The 26,762-nt window shown below is 31.2% G+C and overlaps 1 protein-coding gene across 1 annotated transcript in view; it reads left to right on the top strand.

Annotated features, from left to right (window-relative positions):
- LOC126889902 (uncharacterized) overlaps positions 1-22,435 on the top strand; it is a 62,658-nt gene extending 40,223 nt beyond the window's left edge. The window contains exon 3 of the mRNA XM_050658617.1: positions 9,660-22,435. Coding sequence (XP_050514574.1) covers positions 9,660-10,790 — 1,131 coding nt within the window. The 3' untranslated portion in view covers positions 10,791-22,435. The remainder of the gene's footprint in view (positions 1-9,659) is intronic.
- The last annotated feature ends 4,327 nt before the right edge of the window (positions 22,436-26,762 follow it).

Below are 26,762 nucleotides of genomic sequence, written 5' to 3'. Positions count from 1 at the left end.
CTGGATAGAGACATGTTTCTTCCGATCTACTCCGATGAAAATTTTCCTCGGAAAAGTCCGGGTTTTCCCAACAAAATCTTTAATTTTCAAATAAAATTTTAGATAACTAATTATATACCAATAATTAAATTATTTGGTGACTTAAAAGCCTTCTTGGTTTGGATTATAGTTCCAGAAGCTGGTGAAAATTAAACGAATATTTTAGCAACAACTCAATTGTTAATTAATAATTTACGGTCGAAATAATAACCAAAATAATTATGATACAACTTTGAAATCTTATAAAGCTGAGTTGCCTATTTAGCATTTTGTCGACAAAATATAAATTTTTATTTTTTTGTATAATCTTTAAATGTTAAAATTAAAATTACAAAAAAAGTACAAATCTAAAAATAGTTATAAACAAATTAACGTTTATCAGAAAGTTTCTATTATATTCTAATTTAAAAAATTGTTAAAATGCGTATTTCAGATATCTTGAAAATGAATATTTTAAAACTTTTTGACAACCATTTGCAAAAAAGTTATGAAACAGCAAATTAAACATACGATTACTGCGTTGTTTATAATTTTTTTTAATTCTTTCAAAGTGTAAAACTGAGCTTAAAGTTCAAGCTAATTACTTACAAAGAAGATCGATTATTAGTTTAATGGTTATATTTTAATTAAAGATTAAATATATTTTTTTTTATAATTTACACGCGCGAAAGTAGACTAATACAGTACCGTAGCTATGTATTATGTATTAAACCCGTCCACATACACAACTCGTGCGAATTTAAAGCGTGTCAGTCGCTTCGAGTGAACATCTCCGGCTCTGTATCAAACCTACTTTTGCGCTACAAATTACAAAAAAAAGTATTTTTAATCTTTGATTAAAATAGAACCATTGAACTAATATTTGATATTCTTTGTGAGTAATTAGGTTGTACCACAGACTCACTTTTAAGCTTTGAAACAATTAAAACAAATTATAAACAACGGAGCAATCATATATTTATTTTGCTGTTTCATAACTCTTTTGCAAAGAGTTGGAAAAATTTTTTGAAGCATTTATTTTCAAGACCTTTGAAACCGTATTTTTTAAAATTAGAATATAATAAGTAAACAATTTCTGAGAAATGTTAATTTGTTGATAACTATTTTTTTAAACATTTAAAGATTATGCAAAAAAATTAAAAATTTATATTTTGTCGACAAAATATTAAATAGGCATCACTTCTTTATAATCTTTATAAGTTTGATCAATGTCCCATGATTATTTTGGTTTTTATTGCGACTGTAAATTGTTAATTAACAATTGAACTGTTGCTAAAATATTCGTTTAATTTGCACCGGCTTCTGCAGTTATAATCTATGCCAAAAAGCTTTTATTTCACCAAGTTATTTAATTATCGATAAATAATTACTTGCCCAAAAAATTTATTTGAAAATTCGAGATTTTGTTGGGAAAACCCACATTTTCCGAGGAAAATTTTCGTCGGAGTAAATCGGGAAAACATACCTATATGTAGAATTAAATTGGGGTGAATTTTTGTTTGACTATTTTTGGTGTAAAGTTAAAATCTTCGGAGTTATAGACCAATAATTGAAAAAAACACGATTTGGGGGCGCCATTTTGTTAATAAAAAAAGTAGCACACTATCTGCGGACTCTGCATTATTAATATTTAGGATCATAATATTCGATTACAGCAATGAAATTGCTGGTAAATAACCTTTCTTTGTACTTTACTAATTAGACCCACGTATTATAACTATTTTTTTTTTCAAAATTTAATAATTATGCAAAAAAAAGGAAAAATTTATATTTTGTCGATAAAATATTAAATAAGCATCTCATCTTTATAATCTTTATAAGTTTGATCAATGTATCATGATTATTTTGGTTATTATTGCGATCGTAAATTGTTAATTAACAATTGAATTGTTGCTAAAATATTCGTTTAATTTTCACCGGCTTCTGGAATTACAATCTATACCAAGAAAGCTTTGATGACACTAAGTTATTTAATTATTGATTAATAATTACTTACCTAAAACTTTATTTGAAAAGTTTTTGTTGGAAAACCCGCATTTTCCGAGGAAAATTTTCGTCGGAGCAAATCGGGAAAAACAAATCTCTATCTAGAATTTAATTACGGTGAATTTTTATTTGAGTGTTTTCGTTGTAATGTTAAAATCTTTGGAGTTATAGAGCCATTTTGTTTATAAAAAAAGTAGCACACTGTCTGCGGACTTTGCATACCTATATTATTAATATATAGGATCTTATAATTCGATTCCAGCAATAAAATTATTGGTAAGTAACTTTTCCATGAATTTTGCTAATTAGTCCAGAGTAATACACGAAATCCTAAGAGGGCTTGTGCGTTGCTGTTTACTGTGTCTTCCCAACGCTTTCTTGACTTTCCAACCGGTCTCTTTCCTTGCATTCTAGCATTCAGTGCTCTTTTTGGTAGTCTGTCCTCTCCTATACTTATCACATGTATGGCCCATTGCAATCTTTGTATTCTAATGAAGTCTAATAGGGGTGTTTCCTTATAAAGTTGATAAAGCTCGCTGTTGTGTCGACTTCTGAATATTCCGTTTCCCTCACAGGTCCTAGTTATTCTCCTCAGTACTTTCATTTCGAATGTGTCGACTTTGTTTTTGGATGTTTCTCTCGGGATCCAGGCTTCACTGCCAAAGCATGCTATTGGTCGAATTGAGGTTTTATAAATTCTCATCTTTATATTTCGGTGGATCCTTTTAGACCGAAATATACGGAAAGGGCATAATAAGCTCTGTTAGCCTGCGTTATTCTCTTCCGTATTTCTCCATCTTCTGATCCTTCGGCATATATTTCTACTCCCAGGTATGTAAATTTTCCAACGGTTTCAATGTCATCTTCATTATATTATAATGTTTTGTTGGACTATATTTCTTCTCGTCTGAGCTATTATTATTGTTTTTTCTGTGTTAATTTCCAGACCTAGCCTTTCTGTTTGTATTTTTAACTCCTCTGTATCTTGTGTATAATCTCCCAAAACCATTCTTAATATAAGTTTTGTTACTAGTTGTTTATCTAATTTTTTATTTATATTTACTCTAGAATGGAACACTAGACAAAATTGAAAAGGTTTTTAATAACAACACAAAACATAACAAAAGCTGAACATTGAAAACACGAAGTATTATTGGTGGTGGAAAATATTAAATATACGTCGACGCTATCGTAGTTCTGGCTAGTTGCAGTCAAGACTTTTAAAATCTAATAAATAAAATAAACCAGACGTGTGATCAATATGTATTAAAACTCAACGCTAAGAAAATTAAATATAGCATAATTAGAATAGAATAGAATAGTGAGCGGCCGTAGCGTAACGGCATAATCGCTGGCCTCATACGCCAGTGCACGTGGGTTCGAGCCCTGCCAAAAACAAACAATTTTTCATTTCTAAAAATGATACGAGCCGTCTCACCGTGCCTCGGAGAGCACGTTAAGCCGTCGGTACTCCTGGGCTAGTGTACATCGACACTAGTTACTTGAAACAAGGTTAAAGATGTAAATGGCGCCGGAACAATCCGAAAGGATCTCCCCGGCAAAAATGCCGTAAGATATTATTATTATTATAATTAGAATAATTAGAAAGCGTTTGATAGAATCCAATTAAAAGATGTGATACACCTTCTATATGAGAAAAATTTACCACTGGATATCATAAAACTGATAGAAAACATATATATATATAAGAAATAAAATATAGATGAAAGTCAATGGAGTAATAACAGAACCCATAGAAACAAACACAGTAATCCGGCAAGGAGATTCACTAAGCCCTCTACTGTTTAACATAATATTGGATGCAATAATAAAACAAGTGAAGAAAAAAAGAGGGTACAAAATGGGCAATAGAGAGATATACTCTGTTACGCTGATGACACCGTGTTAGTAGCAGAGTGCGAAGACGACCTACAAATATTATTGCACGAGTTCAACATTAACGCAAAAGAAATGAATATGAAAATATCAGTCCAAAAAACAAAAAGCTTAGTAATTGCCAAAGAACCAATAAGATGCAAATTGGAGTTAGACAATCAAATTATACAACAAGTAATGACTTTCAAATATCTGGGAATTAATCTATCAGCCGACAACAATATCGAAGAAGAGGTAAAAGACCAAATAATTAAAGCCAGTAGAACGGCCGGATGCCTAAACGACACAATTTCGAAAAACAAACACACACCTAAGATTGGAAACAAAGGCCCGAATATGTAAGTCAGTTATTAGGCCAGTTATGACTTACACGGCCGAAACAAGACCAGATACAAGCAAAACACGAAGACATCTGGAAACCAACGAAATGAAGATCTTAAGAAGGATTGCTGGAAAAGGACTACAGGATAGGGTAAGAAGTGAGGAAATCAGACGCATATGTGGAGTAGACAATATAAATACCTGGGTAAAGAACAGAAAAGAAGAGTGGAATGAGCACATAAGCAGGATGTCTGAATCAAGGATAGTAAGAATAGCCAGGGACAAGTCACCGTTAGGCAGGAGAAGTATAGGACGCCCAAGGAAAAGATGGAATGATAACTTAGGGGCAGAATGAAAGGCACCGTTGAAGAAAAACAGGCAGTACTGCCTATATAAAAGAAGAAGAAGAAGAAGAAGAAGAAGAATAATGACGGTATAAAAGTCAGAGATGGCTTACTGGACAAAGTGGAGAAACTCGACAGTAATATCAATGAAAGCAGGAATCAGCTTATTGAGCTTCCGATTCGAATATAAACCTGCTATATCTTTTCAGTACTACTACATGGTAGCAAACTGGGTAGACACAGTTAGAAATGGGGAAGTCCTTTGGCGTATGAACCAAACAACATAACTGGTAAATATTATAAAGAGACGCAAGCTGGAATACTTTGGTCATATTATGAGATACCCTGAAAATATGAGCTTTGACATCACATAATTCAAGTAAAGATCCAAGATAAAAGTGGTGCTGGTAGAAGGAATATATCATGGCAAAAAATCTAAGGCAATAGTTAGAAATATAGACTACATCATTATTTAGAGCTGATATAAATAAAGTTAAGATAGGAAACCTGGTAGCCAACATGATAAGCAACGATCAATAATGGACATGCAATTGAAATAAAAAGAAAAAGAAATTTATATGATTTAGTATCTTCTTTACACACTTTAGTGTCGATGTAAGAATCTCTACAATTGTATGTATACATGCTTTCTGGATATCAACGAGTACCATGTAATTAGTTTTCCATCAGCTGTCTTGGAAAGCAAATAGCCTCTACTATTCATCTGCCTTGTAATAATTTATATTAATATTCAAAATTTATTACACTCAAATGATTAATAGTCCATTAACTCACGGCAACATATTGCAAAACCTTCAAATTTTAAACAATCGTTTGGATTGACATGACATTTGGCATACACATAGCTAACAAGTCAAAGAAAAAAGTGATATTTTTCCGATCTGTGCTTTTGCCCTAAGAGTGAGTTTTGTCCCTTCTCGTGGGTGAAGGGACATAATAATAAATAAAAATATAAGTTCATAATAGGTCCGGAATTGGACTGAAACTGACTAGTTCTAAGCAACTTTCGGTTTTTCTATTGACTTTTTTCACGAAGTCAATACTTTTCGAGATAATTGCGAGTAAATATATCCATTTTTCAATAAAAACAACACGGTTTTTTGACGGTTTTTTGTATAACCCTCAAAAAGTAAGTATTTTATCGAAAAATTTATTCTTAATAAAAATATAGCTTATAAAAAAGTAAAAAAAAACGGTGTATATAATGAAATCTGTAGACCCAGCAGAAGCAGATTTGCAGTAATGAAAAGTAGGATCTTATTCGTCAACTTCCAAATCGAATATTTCAATGTGAATTAACCAAAAAATTAAGCACTATTCGGGGAAAACTCATTACAACTTCTAAGTATTTAAAAAAGCTTTATTTTTGTGTTTAAAAAGTTTCTAGCATCAAAACTAAAAATTTGAGCTCAAAATAATGTTGGCCCCTTTTGGTTTTTTTTTTGGCAAAAAATATTCGTGAAAATCATGTATTGGTTATTATGATTTGTAAGTTTAATCTGTTGAAAGTGTTTATTTTCAAAAAGGCTGAAAGTAAAAGGGTTTTAACGAGTCACTGATTAATAGTTTATGCAAATTTAGAACAGCTATATTTGATCTCAACCAATTTTTGTTTTACAGGAAAATAAAAGAATCCAGAATTTATTTTACTAATAATATACAGGGTGTTAGTAAATAAGTATGAAAAATTTTAAAGGCTAATTCTACATGAAAAATTAATGCCGGTTTGCTCTATAAACATATGTCTGCAAATGCTTAATTTCCGAGATACGGGGTGTTGAAATATTTATTTCAAACTGCCAATTTATTTATTGCTCTAAGACCAGTTGAGCTATGAAAATTAAATTTGGTGAGTTTTAGGAGGTAGTTATTACGCATTTTTTGACATACAATTAAGAATTCTGTATTCATCATTGGCGCGCCTACGGGTAATGATCTGAATTTTTTTAAAGAAAAAAATAGTACGCCACTGAGATATTTCGAATTAGAAATTATTTTTAAATTCCACGTCTAATTTATGATAAAAAACCTTTCTTACCTTTTTTTTCATATGGTGCACCGTTTTTATGCAGAAAAATAAAACATCTTGAGCGTATTTTTCATTTTGTTAATACATTATCAAAAAATATCCAATATAATAATACTAAACTGGAACAATAACAGAAAATATTACTAATAAGATTTTAACTAGGTGCAGAGCTACAACAAATGTTAAAAATGACCTCCTTTAGAGGTTATAGAAGAATTTTATATTCATCATTGGCGCGCGTACGGGTAATGGTCTGAATTTTTTAGAGAAAAATAGTACGCCACTGAGATATGTCAAATTAAAAATCATTTTTGAATTGCTGGTTCAATTTATGACAAAAAATTTTTCTTGCATTTTTTTTCATATGCGGCGCCGTTTTAAAAAATAAAACATCTTAACGTTTACAAAATATTTGAACTAAGTTTCTATGCATATGGAAACCACCTCAAATATTTTGTAAGCTCTAAGATGTTTTATTTTTTTGTATAAAAACGACGCCTCGTATGAAAAAAAGGCAAGAAAGGTTTTTTTGTCGCAAATTGAACGAGAAATTTAAAAATGTTTTTTCGTTTGACATATCTCAGCGGCGTACTATTTTTTTCTTCAAAAAATTCAGACCATTACCCGTACGCGCGCCAATGATGAATATAAAATTCTTCTGTTACCTGTAAAGGAGATCATTTTAAATATTTTTTGCAGCATTGCACCTAGTTGAAATCTTGTTAGTAATATTTGCTGTTATTATTCTAGTTTAGTATTATTATATTGGATAGTTCTTGATGATGTATTAAGAAATGAAAAATACGCGCCAATATGTTTTATTTTTCTGCATAAAAACGGTGCATCATATGAAAAAAGGCAAGAAAGGTTTTTTATCAAAAATTACACGTGGAATTTAAAAATAATTTTTAATTTAAAATATCTCAGTGGCGTACTATTTTTTTCTTTAAAAAATTCAGATCATTACCCGTAGGCGCGCCAATGATGAATACAGAATTCTTAATTGAATGTCAAAAAATGCGCAATAACTACGTCCTAAAACTCACCAAATTTTATTTCCATAGCTCAACTGGTCTTTGAGCAATAAATAAATTGGCAGTTTGAAATAAAAATTTCAACACCCCGTATCTCGCAAACGAAGCATTTGCGGATATATGCTTATAGAGCAAACCGGCATTATTTTTTCATGTAGCATTAACCCTTAAAATTTTTCATACTTATTTACTAACACCCTGTATATTTATTTCAATATATTTAAGTTTTTTTAAAAATTAAATTTTTGTCGAAATTAAAAACACTTTTTTTAACCCTTATCCGGGCAACAAATTTTACTTGCGTAACCGGGCAACTCGGGTACGTTGGTTCCACCACTGTTCTTAAATGTACTATTCATATTTACTCATATATTTCTAATATTCTTTTTTGATTTTTTATTAAAGTTAAATTTCAATTGTCTACATTAAAAAAAAAGGTGCTACTATAGTATGCGGTCTACCTCGAGGGTGCGATGGTGCGCAAAAAACTTTTGTAGAAAAAATATTGATTCACAAGTAATAAACATTTGGAGCCAAATAAAAACTTAATTAATAAATAAATAAAAACTTTTGTAAATCTAACAGGCCATTTTATTTGAAAAGAGGGGTTGATGTTTACGCATACCCTGGAAAAAATTACGGTGTTGTTGCCTTTTATTATTGTGTGAAAACCCATCTGAGAAAATATTATTGTAATTAGCAGCTCATGTATAAAGTACCGACAAAAGCTATCTTTACAAAATGAATAAAACGCATAAGTCAGGAGAATATTATTATTTTACTTTTACAAATTAATACTCTGTCATATCAATTTACTATTTTAGTTGGGACTAAGCCACAAGATTAGCTTATTCCCAACTAGAATAGCAAATTAATATGACAAATTAAATTATTATTAAATATTAGGTTAAAAAAACAATAAAAATAAAAAACCATAGATTAGTAATTTATTTTTCTTTTATTTATTTGTCATTTATTTATTTTCAGGAGCTTAGTTGTCGACACTAACATCGATATCGAACGACTGATAGCAGATGCATTATTTATTTCAAAATATGTATAGGTCCTACCTAAAAATATTATTGCATTCTAATAATTATTTTCAGTTAAAATTAGTTTAGAATAGATATAACGACTATTGTAAGCATCTTTTTGATGTCCACATCAAAGAGATATTTACATTGTTCGTTACACCTTTAGACTCTATTATGGGATTTCCGGAATCATAAAAGTCGTTTAGATAATCCACAAAAACATTATCTGAATGCCAGATTAACTTTTGTAACAAAAATTTAGACTTTAAGCATAAAGAGAAATAGGGTCCGACGGGCCGTATTGCCCCTTTACGTGAAAAAATTCTTTCGACGCAATAATTTCAAAAATTATAATGAATATTTTGAATAGCTCATGACTATGTTGAAGGAAACATACTTCTAAACAAATTCAGTGATGCATAAAATTCAATAAAAATTTTTGATCAGTTTATGATAAAAGAATCGGCGTATCGGGCCCGTTGGACCCACCTTGCCCGGATAAGGGTTAATTATAAACCAAATGTTTTCAAAAATGATCACTTTGAAACAATGACACTTACAGATCCTATAAACACCTACGTAACTAAAGTAACTTATGAGGCGGTAATGCTTAATTTAATTTGGGATGCTAATAAGGAGTGATTTTTTCAATTTTTTTTTTAACAAAAAAAAGGCTAAATTATTTTTGATGCTAGAAACTATTTTCCAAAACAAAAATAAAGGTTTTTAATACAATAAAAACTTTGTGATTAGTTTTCCCCGAAAAGTGCTTAATTTTTTAGTTATTTCACGTTGAGATATTCGATTTGACGAATAAGAATCTACTTTCCATTTGCTACTACTCTGCTTTTATTGCGGTTCTTCTATCAAGCGTTTCTTTAAAATTGACAGCAAAATGGACTATAACTTAAATTTTGATACGATTTGATAACTAATATGATTTGTTTGTTTTTAGAAACCAACTGACTACAGTTTTAGTTATGGAGTAAAAGATTACCACACAGGAGACATCAAACACCAATGGGAAAAGAAAGATGGAAATAAAATAACAGGTCATTACTCCCTCGTTGAACCAGATGGTTCCATTAGATCCGTTGAATACAGCGCCGACGAACACAGTGGTTTCAATGCAGTTGTCAAACATACAGGTTCCTTTAAACATCCAATCACCCACGTACATTCAAAAATCGAACCATCTAGTCACCATGAGTTAATTTTGCATCAGGGCATCGAAGCACAGAAACTGCATCAGGCACCAGAGTACAATGTTCAATATAAGTATATTTATCCAGAACAAGAAGAAGCTAAATATGAAACTGAAGCTTCAAGTCATCAATTACAAGAAGAGTTATTACAACAGAATTATGCCTACAATCACCAGGAAGAAAGTGCAGAAGAATCACAGCATACACCAGTTAAAACTAAACACCGCTACAAATCTCATAATCCTAACGCGATAAAATCCCAGTTAACTATTAAAGAAGATTACGGAAACTTAGTTCCTGAACTGCCAATAGATCTAAGTGTAATCAAAGGTAGCCACGTAGAGCCTGTCGATGTTAGCGTTCTTAATCCTGTAGAGATTAACCTCAAAGATTTAGAGGAAAGTAAGCAGTTTCATTCACACAAATACTCAGCCAAAGACGTATCTGTACAGCCTTCACATGAGCTAACTGAAGCAGAAATCAGGAAGTATCTTCAAGATTATTATCTTCAGAATAACGATGTACCTAGTGATCCTTATGTAGAAACTGGCTTTAAACCCATCAAAACCAAGTCCAAAGACACCATCACACAACCAAATATTCCAGGGACGTTTACTTCTAACAAAAAACCCAAAACAACTCCAGGTTTAAGTACCTACAACACCAAAGGGATCCAGCGTACAAAACATATGAGAAGAAAACCTAAAATGGCTCCAAATTATTATCAGACAACCGCAGTTCAAGCACCAAGCTTTCATTATTATTTCCCACCTGAAGAAGCTGCACCAGGAAAGGAAAGTAAAGACGTAACTAGGTTATATCGTTCTTTACCTAATCGAGGTTATGTGAGATATGCTACATATGCTCAGCACCAGCAATGAGAAGAATAAATGTAAGATGTATTTTCAAATATATGGAAAGTGGTAGAGATGAATAACTGTAAGATATATTTTCGAGTATATGGAAAGTGGTAGAATTTTCTTAAGAAATCGAGTACAAGCTAGTCTTTTTCAACTATACTTAAATATATCTTTAAGTCCTTTAACTTTATTTTTAGAAGTATTTAGTCACTGATCTTTCTTAGATGGTTGCGAAAGTGTCATACCAGAGACGGGTATATTTTAGATGGGTAAACTGTTGATGCAATAGTGAAATAGAAAATCTAGAATTGCCCAATAGCTTCACTAAACCTGGGTTTAACAGTTTACTTTAACCGTTATCGACGCTCTCTTTATATTTGCTCGTTAGAGGTCGGTAAAGGCATGTTGGTAGCATATATTTCAATATATTTACCAACCGATCGGTGTGTTTTGATTCAGTTCAGTCTTCCCACAAGCCTCTTTGATAACGGGTAGGGGTAGACCCAGAAACACGTGTTAGAGGATGGTAACAGACTTAAATTAAATCAAAACGCAACCGTCTATGTTTATTTTATACCCGAGACTCTCTACAATTTTAATATATTAAAAGACACTGCAAAAAATATGAAAAACTAATTACTCCAGGGAAATAAGCAAGAAATAGACCATGTTCGGGACACCAAAATATCCTGGTAGCTGACTACTTTTTTAGTTACTGTAGACCTATAGGAAGAAAACTTACCTGTTTCCTGCCTAAAGTTCGCTCCCATTGTTTAATTATTAACAATTTAGTGCAAAATACGCGATTTTTTCGATTTTTTGCACTTGATTAAAAAGCTACATTAATAGTTCTCATAAAATTACAAAAGGCCGATTTTTGAAAGTTAAAATGTTAATTTGTCGCTTCGCAAACTGCAAACTAAGTGAAATTCGTTATTTGTTAATAACTTTTAGTAAAACTAACTTAGAACTTTAGTGCTTCATTCAAAGTTGGGCATTGGGGTACTTAACAGACCCTCAAAATTTGAGACCGATCCGTTCGTTAGTTTAAAAATTATTCTAGTAACCATTTAAACTACATTTTTGAAAATTCGTTGAGGTTTCTGTGAAGGTACAATGTTTGTGCAAATTTTTTTAACAAAAAATTATAATTATTATAAACAAATTAGCTGTGAATTATAAAAGACACATGGCTAACTTTGGCCCAAATGAACTTAGGCTAAATTTTTTAGTTTGAAAATTCGTGTTAAAATACTACCTTCTCAAATATATAAAAATATTTTTTGTGCGGACAATATTTTAAAAGTTATTCTAAATGTTTGGAAACTACAAAATTTCAATAATGTGTCATTAGGATTTCTGACTATATTAAATAATTTGTTTACCTTTTTAATACATTTTGACAGTATCACTCTTCTACTTTCATTTGGCAGACGCAGAATTGCCCTATCTTTATTATTTTCTGACTTCTAACTTATGATATTGCAAAACAAAGGTCTCTGGGATAAAAAATAGAATAACTTTTAACATAGGCGTAACCAGGAAGATCCTAAGGGGGGGTTACAACTACCTGAAAGGGGGGTTACAACTACTGGAAGGTCTCTGAGGGCTATGGTGTTAAGCGTATAGAGCTCAAAGTACATCCCAATGGGGGGGTTATAACCCCCAAAATCCCCCTGGTTACGCCTATGACTTTTAAAATAATTAATAGATCGGTCTCAAATTTGGTTTGTTTGTTAAGTACCTCAATACCCAACTTTGAATGAAGCCCTATAGTTCTAGTTTAAACATAAGTTATTAACAAATATCGACTTTCATTTATTTTGCAACTTGCGAAGCAACAAATTGACTTTTTAACATTCAAAAATCGGCATTTTTAAGCTTTTTCAACGTTCTAAAAAATTAAATTTTGTAATTTTATCTTTACTATTGAGGTTTTTAATGAGGTGCAAAAAATCGAAATATTCGCATTTTTTGCACTAAATTGTTAATAATTAAAAAACGAACGCGAACTCTAGGCAGGAAACAGGTAGGTTTTCTGCCTATATGTATACAATAACTAAAAAAGTAGTCAGCTACCTTAATAATTCAGTGTCCTGACAAAATTCTTATTTCTCTGGACTAAATGTATGTTAGGAATTAGTCATCTACAACAATTTTTTAGATGGTTTTTATTAAATTGAAAGAAAGATTTAGCGACCGGTTCCGCTGTTTACAAATTAATGTAAAAAGGTGGAATGCAAACATGAGAAAATTGTAAAATAGAATACTTACATATCAATACATGTACCGATATTCTCTTTTACATTTTTTCAAATTTGTTCATATTTTCATTCCACCTTTTTACAGAAACAACTCATGCAGTCAACATTACAGTAGAGCTGGTCAACACTTAAAATTTATCTAATAATTATATAATATTTTAATATCTAATTTAAAGCATACCTATTATAATTAGTATTATATAAGCTGAATATTTAAGTCCTCCGCGTACTACCCTAATAACTGTTTGTTTGTATGGTTATATTATACACTTTACACTTTGGATTGTTATTTACACGCACTGTATGGTTTTAGCCTTAGTTTCTTGTGGGCCTAAAAATGTATTAAAATTGGTAAACAGCGAAACCGGTCACCCAATCTTTTTTCAATTTAATAAAAACAATCTAAACGATTTTGAGTAGAGGCGTTATTTCCCTAACATACATAAATATGTGCTGACACAAGCAACCCTTTCATCATATTATATGAAAAACTTAATATTTCATACAGTTGTATTAAAATTTGGTAATATTCTAATAATAAAGGTGGGTGCAGACATGCAACAAAACTTCGGATCGTAACATCGTAACACATATTTAGGTGTGTAGTACGGTTAAAGAAATGGGGGCTGCTGAGGAAGCTTACATATTTATGCATTATTTTGCTAAAAAATGAGGGTGGCCAGAAAGACGCTGCGCTGGTGACAGACACAGTTGTATAGGTGAAAAAAAAATACTATTGAAAATTTTATCAGAATGTCTCCAGGCAGATCGATATAGATTATTAAGACTGATCCTTAAAGGCACATTAAGTGGACCGTAGAAATGTGGGAAGAAAATAAGTTTTTTGGTTAAAAAACATTCGTAAATGGGCTCAGATATCGAATACAGAACAATTTACTCGAAATTTCAGAAGATCGAGAAGCTTGCGCAATGGTGATCACTAACGTCAGATAATTCTGATAAGGCACGTGAAAAAGAAGAAGAAAAAGAAAGACTTAAAATAGTATGACTAGCCAGAGAAGGGCAATTTCTGCCAAAGAAAGATTGGCAATAACAATTCGTTTTTGGCGACTGATAATTCCTTTAGTTTACAATATCTTTTCCAAATTTCTAAACAATCGATAAGTGTTATAGTTCGGGAAGTGTGCGAAGTTATAGTAACTACATATTTGTTATAGAATCAACGGTAGATTATTCCGTCCACTGATAAAGAATACAATTATTTCAACTGAATAAATGAAGCACAAGGTAAATCGCAAGTATGTACGCAGACCTATCCAATAGTGTCCAAACCTGTGGTGCAACATCAGCGAGCAAAATTTATTTGATACGACTGCAAATTATCGACAACTGATGGAACGCCTCGATGTTACTATGTTACGGTGTTACGCTGTTACATAAGTCGCTCCAGCCTTAAAAAGCGACGGTGTTACTACACGAAGTTTTGTTGCATGTCTGTACGCACCTTTAGGTTTTGTTGATGAATATAGATTTTTTCGAAACGATTAAAAGTTTACTTAATTTAGATTTATTCTATAATAATAATTAGAAAATTATACCCGATTATATTATATAAATTTTTCTATATTTATATCTATCACGTTTCCTGTATCGACTTATAAAAAATCAAAGCCCAGTTGGAGTACTTTAAAAATTCCAGCAAATTTTAAACTGCCATTTTAGATATAAGAGTTTTTCTTGGCTGGATGTAAAGTTTTATATTTGTGCAATATTCATACCAATTTATTATTTTTAAGAGTTTTTAGGATTATAGAATTTGTTATTTATTTATATTTTAATTTATATTTTTATATTTGTATATCGAACATTTTCCATCCAAAGTAAAAAAAGTTTGATTTATTCATAATAAATTATCAGTACGTAAAATTGTAAATGCATGTAAGAAATTATAATTCAGATAGCCAAGGGGCCATAAAACAATACTATAGTAGTATACAATTGAAATACGTCTACTACATAATAAATTTATTGAAAATAATCATAATAATATAATATGTCGATAGAAGTGATGGTAATTTTAACTGAATATAAGAACTTAAAAAATAAAAAATAAAATAAATTAAAACAAAAATCATAAAAAATTATCATTTAAAATTTAAATCAGCAATTTAATATTTCCAGGAAAACAGATCAGTAGGGGTTTAAACTGCAATAAAATTCAAAAAATCAAAAAACGATATTGAAGAAGTAATGAGAAGAACAATCAAATTCTTCAAGGAATTAAATTATATTTTTTAGTATCAATGTCATTGAAAACAAATAAAGATTAATAGAAGCGACATATACCAGCCGAAAAAGATATAACTACCCCCTGTTAAAATAGGCTTTTGGTTTTTATTTTTTTTTTTTAGGTAGGGTAAAATCAATTGATATATTTCAAAAAATTCACACGCAATTGAGACTTTTACAAAATTTGTCTATTTTTTATACTGTTGAGTGTATAATAAATATAACCTAAAACTACATTTTTTTTTGATCAAGCGTATAACTTTTTCTGGAAATAACCGCAGGTCTTTTTTTATTTTGTGTATTTTATCAAAACTGTATTTTTAATATTTTTTTTTTTTCGATTTTTCGGTAAGGTGCGCCACCTTCAAAAACTCGAAAAACTGTTTTTATGGGATTTTTGGGGATTTTCCCCATTAAGATTAAATCAAGGGTTTTCTATGATAGCAGTGTCCTATGGAGTCCATAAGAATATTCAAAAATGGGAGAAACACGCTCACACCACCAAAAACATGGGTTTTTGAGGTTTGAAAGTGGTTTTCTCAATTTTAAATGTCCTAAATGACTCGGTTAATTCAAATTTTATGTAACTTATAAACAAATGCTGATTTGTTCTGAATTTTGATTTTGAGGTCTATAAAATAAAAAAGAAATCCCCAAATAACCTTATAAAACCAGTTTTTCGCATTTTGAAGTTGATCCACCTTAAGAGGATCGGTACGTTTTTTCGGCGGCAATGCTATTCAAATAAGGATTCATTTTTTTCGAATCCTGAGAGAAGTAATAAGTATTTTTAAAAAAATTAATGAAAGATTGCAGAATGAAATATTACGTTATTAGCGAGGGCCGAAAGTCCCTGAGAACTTCTATAATGTTTATTTTAATAAGTAACATGGCTGAAAAACTAAGAGAAAATTTAGTGTTATTTTTAATTTCAAATATCTCAGTCAAAATAAACTTTTTATTTATTCTATGGGACTTTCGGCCCTCGGTAATAATTTAGTCTTTCATTCTGCGTTTAGATTTTTCAAAAATATTTATTGGTTTTTTCAGGATTCCAAAAAAAATTAACACAATGTCCGTGGTAATATTTTCCACTTGGCGAATGGATTTAGTGTCCGCAGTCATATAAACCCAAATAAACAACAATATTTTCCAAATCTATCATTGTCATACAACGCACTTAGTCGAATAGAAAGAATATTGTCAGTCAGACACTGACAATCAGTGACAATTTTAAATAATTATTTGACATGAATCGGGAATATTTTTAGTTGTTGATTAAATAATACGGTCCAAGAGCTGTGAGACATTTTTGAGTAGGTATTTTAGACAACCTGAAAATTTTTCAGGTGACTCCTCCATGATAGTCTAATACAAAAATGACGGTCTGGCTGGAGGGTAGCGGTTATTTTCCCCAAAAATCTCCCCCAAAGTTAAACAAAAAGGGTAAAAATTGTTATTAAAAAAACATATCATTGACGTGACTTTAAAGAAAATTTAAATATTCAAATATAAAGAAAATAAACAGGGCATGCGATTTGAGGGCGATTTTAACTCTGCAAGATACTTGCATGGGCGCCCCAGGATTATTTTCAGGGGATGCATCTGAACTTCAGAAGATTTCATCTGAATCTGTACATAAATATTATTAACGACTATAAAATATACAACTATACATGCATAGCTATGTACATTCCTTCCGGACAGGGAGGTGCAATTGTTATTTTGACAGGGTATTTTTTAATATTAAAAATAAATATTCTAAAAACGACGAAAGGTTTTTTTTGGTAAAATTTTCCAACTGCCAGGTGATCAAACAAATTACGCGTGCATATAAATTAAAAGCGCTATAGGTAAGCAGCAGTTTGAGAAAGATCGTATACCGATAGCTGTTTGCGTCCTCTGTTGTAGCTGAGCGAGTCCGTTCGCTAGAGAAAAATCACGTTCGCTAGTGAAAAATCACGTTGTTGTTTCTCGAAACGTTAGAGTAATTATTACATATTATAGTTTTTTAACTAAATTTTTCTTAATTAAAAAAAAATAATACGTGCATACAATAGATTTTGCAAATATGATAGAAAAAGACAAATTTATTATTATAAATATATAGGTAGAAAAGTATAAAACTATAAACTAAATTATTTCTGTGTCCGAATCTTGTCCTTCTTCTTCAAACTCCTCATCTGAGCTTAAATATTCATTCTCTTCTTCTTTGTCAGACTCCCCTCGAGACTCAGATTCCTCTTCTACATGATCTGAATTCTACATGAAAAATTAATTAGTGATTAATTAGTTGAGTTGCTACGTATTCTCCGTCCTTTTATACAGAGTCAAAGCCTGGACAATCACGGGCGCATCTGATGAAAGACTTGCCGTTGTTGAGATGTGGAGTTATTGAATAATGTTAAATATATCATGGACACACGTAACAAACACGGAAACATTAAGAAAGATGAAAAAGGCAAAAGAAATACTCAACACTATGAAGGAAAGAAACATGAGCTACTTTGGTCATATACTAAGAAATAAAAAACGTGATGTGATTGGTTATATAAGGAAAAGTATTAAGCATTGGTTATATAAGTAAAAATACGTAGCAACTCAATCAATTAATTACTAATTAATTTTTCATTAATTCTAAATATATATTACAACTATTTACAGATCAGGTAGAAGAATCTGAGTCTCGAGGGGAGTCTGACGAAGAAGAAGAGAATGTATATTTATTTTAGCTCATTTTTCTTTCCTTCATAGTGTTGAGTATTTCTTTTGCCTTTTTCATCTTTCTTAATGTTTCCCTGTTTGGTAAGTGATGTGTCCATGATATTTTTTACATTTTTCGATAACACCACTTCTCAACAATGGCAAGTCTTTCTTCAGATGCGCCAGTGATTGTCCAGGCTTCGACTCCGTATAAAAGGACAGAAAATACGTAGCAACTCAATTAATCAATCACTGATTAATTTTTAATTAATTCTAAATACATACTACAACTATTTACAGATCATGTAGAAGAGGAATCTGAGTCTCGAGGGGAGTCTGACGAAGAAGAAGAGAATGAACATTTAAGCTCAGATGAGGAGTTTGAAGAAGAAGTACAAGATTCGGACACAGAATTAATTTAGTTTATAGTTTTATACTTTTCTACCTATATATTTATAATAATAAATTTGTCTTTTTCTATCATATTTGCAAAATCTATTGTATAGTACGTATTATTTTCCTTTAATTAAGAAAAATTACTTAAAAAACTATAATATATATATAATAATTAATCTAACGTTTCGAGGCACAACAACATGGATATCGCCAGGTCACGTGATTTTCTCGAGCGAACGGACTCGCTCAGCTACAACAGAGGACGCAAACAGCTATCGGTATACGCTTTTTCTCACACTGCTGCTTACCTATAGCGGTTTTATTTATATGCACGCGTAATTTATTTGATCACATGGCAATTGGATAATTTCACAAAAAAACCTGTCTTTTTTAGAATATTTAATTTTAAAATTAAAAAATACCCTGTCAAAATAACAATTGCACCTCCCTGTCCGGAAGGAATGTAAATAAAAATGCATGTATAGTTGTATATTTTATACTCGTTAATAGTATGTACAGATTCAGATGAAATCTTCTGAAGTTCAGATACACCCCCTGAAAATAATCCTGGGGCGCCCATGAAAGTATCTTGCAGAGTTAAAATCGCCCCCAAATCGCCTGGTCTGTTTATTTTCTTTATATTTGAATATTTAAATTTACTTTTAAGTCATATCAATGATATTTTTTGTAATAACAATTTTTACCATTTTTTTAACTTTGGGGGGATTTTTGGGGAAAATAACCGCTACCCTCCAGCCAGACCGGCATTTTTGTATTAGGCTATCATAGAAGAGCCACCTGAAAAATTTTCAGGTTGCCTAAAATACCTACTCAAAAATGTCTCACAGCTCTTATACTAATATTGATATATACCCTGTGAGCTCGTAGGTAGAGGGGATAATGAAAAATTCTCGAGCGCCAGTAGTGACAAGTTTGTAAACCTTTACTGGAAATTTGCTTTTTGACGTTCTGCATTAAGAGTTGCATATTATAGCTTTAATGTCTCAAGAAAGTTGTTGTATTAAAGAGTGTCGAGATACTGGTTACAATAGTAACTGTGTATTCTATAACTTTCCTGTCGCTAAGCATAAGGTGATTTAACGACAAAAATTGATTGATGCAATTAGAAAAAAGTAAGTAAACACAATTTTAATTTTAAAACGGTAGAAAAGGAGCTAAAGGATCAGTTAGCACACTCTCAAATTTTACGGTTTTAATTTTATAATCCAATCCTGAAACAAAATTTAAATGCGTGAAGATAACGACCAATCACAGCAAACGTAGAATGCCGTTAACTGTCATTCATAAGTTAATATTTAAGAAGTAATACTATAATTATATTAAATTATAGAATTTTTTGGAGAATAAATTTTTTTTAATATTAGTTGTCAACATAAACGTCAAAACGATAAGCAAAATCTATGAATAATAAATTCTGTACTTACTGCTATTAATTATCGATTACAATCCAATTACTTCTTTACGTTGTAAATATTACACGATAAGAATTAAATAATAAGTTTGAAACAACTATTACTTGCTTTTCTACTGTCCTCTTTAAAATTCCGGCCGAAATGGGAACACTAGTCAACCGTTAGATGGCGATAGCAGCCATACCAGCGAAACTCACAGAGTATAGGCAACACTTTTTTCTTTCCAGAAAATTTCCGGTAAAAGTTATACTAGTAATCCTGTAGGTGGCGATACCAGCGAAGCTCGGAGCGGATAGCGTATTTGATAAATAATTGATTTAACCTTTAATTACACGCGCTGGCGTATTTTGTACGCCAGATATAAGAATTCTACTGCAAATATATTTAAAAATTAAATTTTTGACCTTGTTGATCTCTATAACCTATCACTGGAATGTGCTTTACAATTTGGTTTTAGTTTCGTTATAATCGGCGTTCTGGCAAGATCGTAATTTACAGTTAATTATTTGTTGTTTCCGGTGGTGGACAATATACATCACGAATATATTAATGTAAGCAGTAATATAAGTACATATATTTCAATTGTTTTTTAGTCATTATGGCACAAAATATATTTTTCTTTATAAACAATTTTTTACAAACATTTTTCTCCTGTAAAAAATCACATTTCAAAAAATTTTTTATTAGTAATTTTATTTATCATGGAATCCAGTTATTCCATGATTCCAGTTATAAATCCAGATTGGCTTACTAAGAAGGAACTCCAAGTATTCACTGATGCTGAATAAGGTTTATAACAAACAACTAAGTGTATTTTTTCAAAAAAAAACACAAGTCCGCTGTTTTAAGTGTATTTTTTGTGGCGTATAAAGTACGACACGCGGGTAGTTATGTTATAACTTGATGCGCGGGTAGTTAAAGGTTAAGAGGTGAACTTTATAAAAAGTTATTTATTGTGTATTATTTATGGAAGATAGAAGCAGAGAATACATCAAGATATATTCTGTGATCCAAGTATTCTGTTGTTAAAAATGTTCAAAATTGTAAGCGTTACATAGTAACAATATATTATTAAAAAATCACTTTAACACTTTTCCTCTTTTCTCGATTGAGTATTAGTTTTTGCTGTAGGTACATATAAATTATTACAATCACTGAATATACAAAAAATAACAGTTATCCAAGAACATTCAAAAGCCCTCTTTAAGCTAGTTATGACATTGTCAAGTAGAATGACAGTCTAGTAATATGTAAATATCCATACCAGTGTGAATTTTACTACACGTAATTTGCCATGTAAAGACAGAAAAGGTAGGGATAGTCGTAAAATATTTGCGAATTATGTACCCATAGCCTTAAGGAAAAATCTGGAAAAAATTTTAAATATAGTTTTTGACCCAATACCCAAAATAAAAACAAAATTAGCCATCTTCAAAAAAAGTTATAGGCATTTTTCCACAAAGATGCATTTTGGAGTTATGTGTTTTGTAACAGAGAATATGTTTATGAGAATATGTTTTGTAAAAGCTTCAACGGCACATGTAAATTTTTTAAATTGATTGCATCCCACCTAAACAAATAAAAACGAAAAAAATGACGGTTTTTTAAAAAGGAGAAGTGGGTGGAGGGATGAAATTACGCTGTCTTATTTTTTCATCACATAAAACAAGTAATAAAGTTAAAAAAATGATTCAGGTTGTATCAATCTCAAAAAATATGATTAACCACGCAAAAAAATCGCAAAAATCGCAGAAACCCTTAAAATCTTGAAAAGAGGGTTTTTGGGGGGCTTGAACTTGTTTCGCCCAATTTTTGACTGTCTTAAAAAATTCAGTTACTTCAAATTATATGTAATCTACCAAAAAAAATCTTGATTTGATCCATTTTGAATTCTATAAAATGAGGTAAATCACCAAAAACCCCTCTTAAAAACTGTTTTTATGATTTTTGAGGGTGGCGCAACTTATAAAAAAATCTGGCAAAAATTAGAAATATAGTTTTTGATAAAATATACAGAATAAAAAGAATTAGACATGCAGCCATCTCCAAAAAAAGGTTATATGTTTTTTTCGAAAAGACTGCTTTTTGAGGTCATGTACTTATAGTCAACCTACGGATTTATAAATAATGGACATGTTTTGTAAAAGCCTGAACTTTGCCTGTGAATTTTTGTTTTGATATTTTTAAATTAAGTGAACCCTTTAAGGGGGCTGGGAGGTAGTGGCGTGTTGACATCGAGATGAATTTTGTTTTTTAATCACAAAAAACTTAAAACAATATCAAAAATTAAATTCTGGGATTGAGGGCATTTTGCGTATCCTAAAGGGGGTACTCTTTTCTGATTTGTTTAATTCCTTATTATACTTAAATACTAGTTTCCTGTAAATAGATGCACAATTATAGTGGTTGAAAGCTTTGTGCTATAAGACGTTACAGATATTAACATTTTACTCTCTGTTGATTTATTAGAAAATTCAAACATTCTTAGATTGTAAAACATATTGAGTGTTTTAAGGTAGATCTATGTTGTTCATAAATTTTAGTACCCAAGTTAAGATGTTTTCTAGTATTACTGTATATTGTAAATAAAATTAATGATTAAAAAATGCTATTTGTTCTAGACTTTTATTCTATTATGCAGTTATCTCATCTCATCACATATTTATCCAACGAGGTTGTAGACAAGATCAACAACCAAAATTCTGTGCAGTATACATTGCTAACAAAATTTTTTGTTAACAGATAAAAAGATGGTGCGATAACTTAAACAATTTAGGAGGCTAATATTGAAGAAGAAACAGGATTTAAAGCCTACATACAAGAAGGAAGATAAACAAGTTAACAGATATAGATGAAGTATATTTAAACTATACTAGTAAAACAAATATTCAATGAAAACCATGTCAACGCAAATGGAGAACTCATAACTAATATGTGTGCTTTTAACGAAGAACTGAGAATCAATAATACATTTTTCGACCATAAGCTTTAGTAAAAATATACGTTTGAAAATCCAGGGAACACAAATCTATGGTTAATTTTATAGTCATTTATAGAAAAAGCCACCCAAAGGAGATTTTAGATATTCGAATTTTAAACTTAGCAGACGCAGGGGGTGAACACAAGCTAGTCCTAGCAAAAATAAGAATTAAAATAACACCAAAACATTGTATACAGAAAATTACCGAATAAAAATTTAATGTAGAATCACTGTGGAACGACTCTACAAGAAAAATGTACCAAAGCAGGCTAGCACAAAAGATAGAGCTAAAACAAATAGACGACATCAAAGATATAAACACGAACTGGGAGAAAATTAAAAGCAACATTACAGAGACAGCAACAGAAGCTCTAAGGAAACGCAAAGTCATACTGAACAAAAGAAACAACAACAATACACCATGGTTCAGTAAAGAACAAAAAGAAAAATGTAAAGAGAAACGAGAGGCCTACACGAAGTATAAACATCAAATACACCAGAATCCAGACACACATAGAAGAATACGAAATGAAACAAAGCAGAAAGCAACTTCTACGGTACACAAAAACAAATATGGAGACTTATAAGAAATCAACGGAAAGAAATGGCAGAATTACAGGAATACAATAACATACCAGAAAACGAATCAGAAAGATACTTGACGGAACAGTTTAAAGGAACGGAAAATAATAATGAACACAATAACGCATCTCAATTAAAACACGAAATAGAAATCAGTTTTCAGGAAGTAGACATAGCCATAAATTCACTCAAAAATAGAAGGTCACCAGGAACAGACGGAATAACCAACGAGCTTCTAAAATACAGAGGAGAAAGTGTAACCTCAGAGATGACAAAACTTATACGAAAACTAATATTGCACTAAAATATTCCACACGCATGGAGAAACAGCATAATGAAACCAATGTTCAAGAAAAGAGACAAAGAGGATCTCAACAATTATAGAGGTATAAATCTAATAAACACCGCACTTAAGCTAATCACAAAATCATCTAACCAACAAAATCAATAAAATAACAACTTTATCAAATGAACAACAAGAATTCAGATCCGGAAGGTCCTGTGTACACGCCACGTTTGTACTAAGACAAATCGCAGAAAAGGCCATCGAGTACAATGAACCAGCATATCTGTGTTTTATAGACCTGCCAAAGGTTTTTGATCGCATCCAAGTCAAAGACATCTTACACTTACTGTATAGAAGACATCAATAGTATACAAACCAACGAAAACATCTATTTTCATAGTCGAATACAGGCAAAGATAAATGGAAAACTAACACAATTTATACCAGTACCAAGCGGAGTCAGACAAGGTGACTCGTTAAGCCCAGTGCAATTTAATATAGTAATGGACGAAATAACAGAACGAGTAAGTAAATGTCTGGTTACAGAATGGGAAACAAAGAAATCCAAATATTATGTTATGCAGACGACGCCGCATGAATCGCCGATATAAAAGATGATTCCAAAAAATTAACACACACCTTCAATACAACAGCCAAGAAATACAATATGATAATATCAGAAGAAAAAACCAAATATATGACAACATCTAAATACCCACTATGATGTAATATTGAAATTAATGGGGAAATAATAAAGTAGGAAGCAAAGTTTAGATATCTGGGAATAGTTATAACCAGTTACGGATATGTTGAAGAGGAAGTACGACAAAAAAGCTTACAAATAAATAAAGCAGCGGGATCTCTTAATAACATATTCTGGAAGAACAAACACCAAAGGCAAGACACAAAAGCAAGAATATATAAAGCAGCGATTAGACCAATACTGACATACACGGCGGAGACAAGACCTGACACATCTAAAACGAGACGACTACTAGAAACAACAGAGATGAAAATACTTCGAAGAGTATCAGGGAAAAGTTCGTTGGATATGGAGAGATGCGAAAACATAAGAAGATCATGCAATGTAGAAGATATAAATGGATGGGTGACAAAACGGAAACAAGAGTGGAACGAACACATTAGTAGAATGGCAGAGGGTACGATAGTACGAATAGCACGAGATAAGTCACCAAATGAAAGAAGAAGTATTGGCAGATCAATATAAATGTGGTGCGATAATTTAAACAATTTAGGAGGTTAATATTGAAAAATAAACAAGCTTTAAAGCTGACATACAAGAAGGAAGAAGAAGAACAACTATATTTAAACTCTAATATATATGAAGTTAACATCGATAAAAATGGTTATGAAAAAGAGTCAGATATTATGTTGGAAGAAATTGAAGTTTCTGTAAAGAAAGTAGTACAACATAAATCTCCTGGTGTAAATGCAATTTCATTTGGATTGTTCTTCTTCTTCAGGTTCCTTTCCCTATCGGAAGTTGGAAATCATCATCGCTATTTTAATTTTATTGGCCGCACTTCTGAATAATTCTAATGAGCTGCAACCTAACCACTCTCTCAAATTTCTTAGCCAGGATATTTTGCGTCGTCCTGGGTTTCTCTTCCCTTGTATCTTCCCTTGCATAAATAACCTAAGTAATAATATTTGAATAATTTGAATTGTTAAAAAATATAAATAATGGGAAGACCAGTTTAAAACTTGTATATTACTTTTGTCAACTCATGTGGACAATCCTTAATATGACCTGACTGCTCTGGATAATGTGGATCGTCTCTGTAATTGTTTCTTTGCATAAAAACTATTCTACATATTGTAACAGCTATAGATTTTTCTCATTGATAACATGCAAGAAAATTTCTACATATATTATAACATAGATTAGATTACATCAAGCCAAATAATACATGAACGTAAAGATAAGAAAAACACGAAAGCAAAATTTGAATTTACGACAAATTATAGAAAAATCACGTACAGCCTCGATAGCGTACAATGGCATTTACTATAACCAATTCTTATTAATATTCCAATTCTGATTCACGCAGTTCAACTATTACAAAGTTTTAAGAAAACAATGAAGCAATTGTGATATTGGAAAATATATAATCTTCATAGTGAAAAATTACAAAAGGTTCCAAATCAGGCTGCATATTATAAGTAGGTTTAGTTAACCTCTACACTACCTATTGAAAACATCTACCAAAACAACAAAATGGAAGTCAGAATAGATGAACAACTTACAGAATCTATAGATATAGGCATAAGACAGAGACTCATTGAGCCCCATGGAAATTAATCATGGATATCATTATCAAAAGTGTCAACAAAGGAAGGGGGTACAGAATACTAAACAAAGAAGTAAAAATACATACTCTATTTCGCAGACAACGCAATATTGATATACCAAGATGGAAAAAGTCTGCAGAAAAATTAGTCCACAAATTTAACATAAGACAAAAACAATTCAAACTGACAATTTCATTTCAGAAAACTAAAACAATAGCAATCAGTAAAGAACGAGTCAGATGTAAAATAGAAATTAATGGCATCAGTTTTGAACAAGTAATGAAAATAAAATACCTTGGAATTACATTGTCCAACTACGGAGACCTGGATAAAGAAGTGGGATATCAAGTGCAAAAAGCAAAGAGACTGATATGGTGCCTTAATTGAAATAAATTCGCCTTCATAATACTATATGAAAGAACCGACATATTAACACTGAGCTGAAGTCAAGAATTTATACAGCCAGTGTAAGACCAATAATTATTCTGATATGCATCAGAAACAATACCCGATACAGCCACAACACAAAGACTACTGAAAACGCAGAGATGAGGGTACTGAGAAGAATTACAGGAAATATGCTGAGAGATAGAAAAAGAAGTGAAGACATTAGAAGACGATTTACCGTACAGTGTATAAACGAATGGACACTAAATAGTTCCGATATTATGTTGTAGAATAATCCTTTGAGTTATTTGAACAGCTATAAGAACAAATACATCTGCTATTAATTTACTAAGCTTTACTTTACAAAATAAAACAAAACTTACCATTCCCATGACATGA

The sequence above is a fragment of the Diabrotica virgifera genome, chromosome 8 (genome assembly GCF_917563875.1).
Source record: "Diabrotica virgifera virgifera chromosome 8, PGI_DIABVI_V3a".
Classification (NCBI taxonomy): domain Eukaryota; kingdom Metazoa; phylum Arthropoda; class Insecta; order Coleoptera; family Chrysomelidae; genus Diabrotica; species Diabrotica virgifera.
Note: the sequence above shows the minus strand (reverse complement) of the source record. Positions and strands in the feature narration are given on the sequence as shown.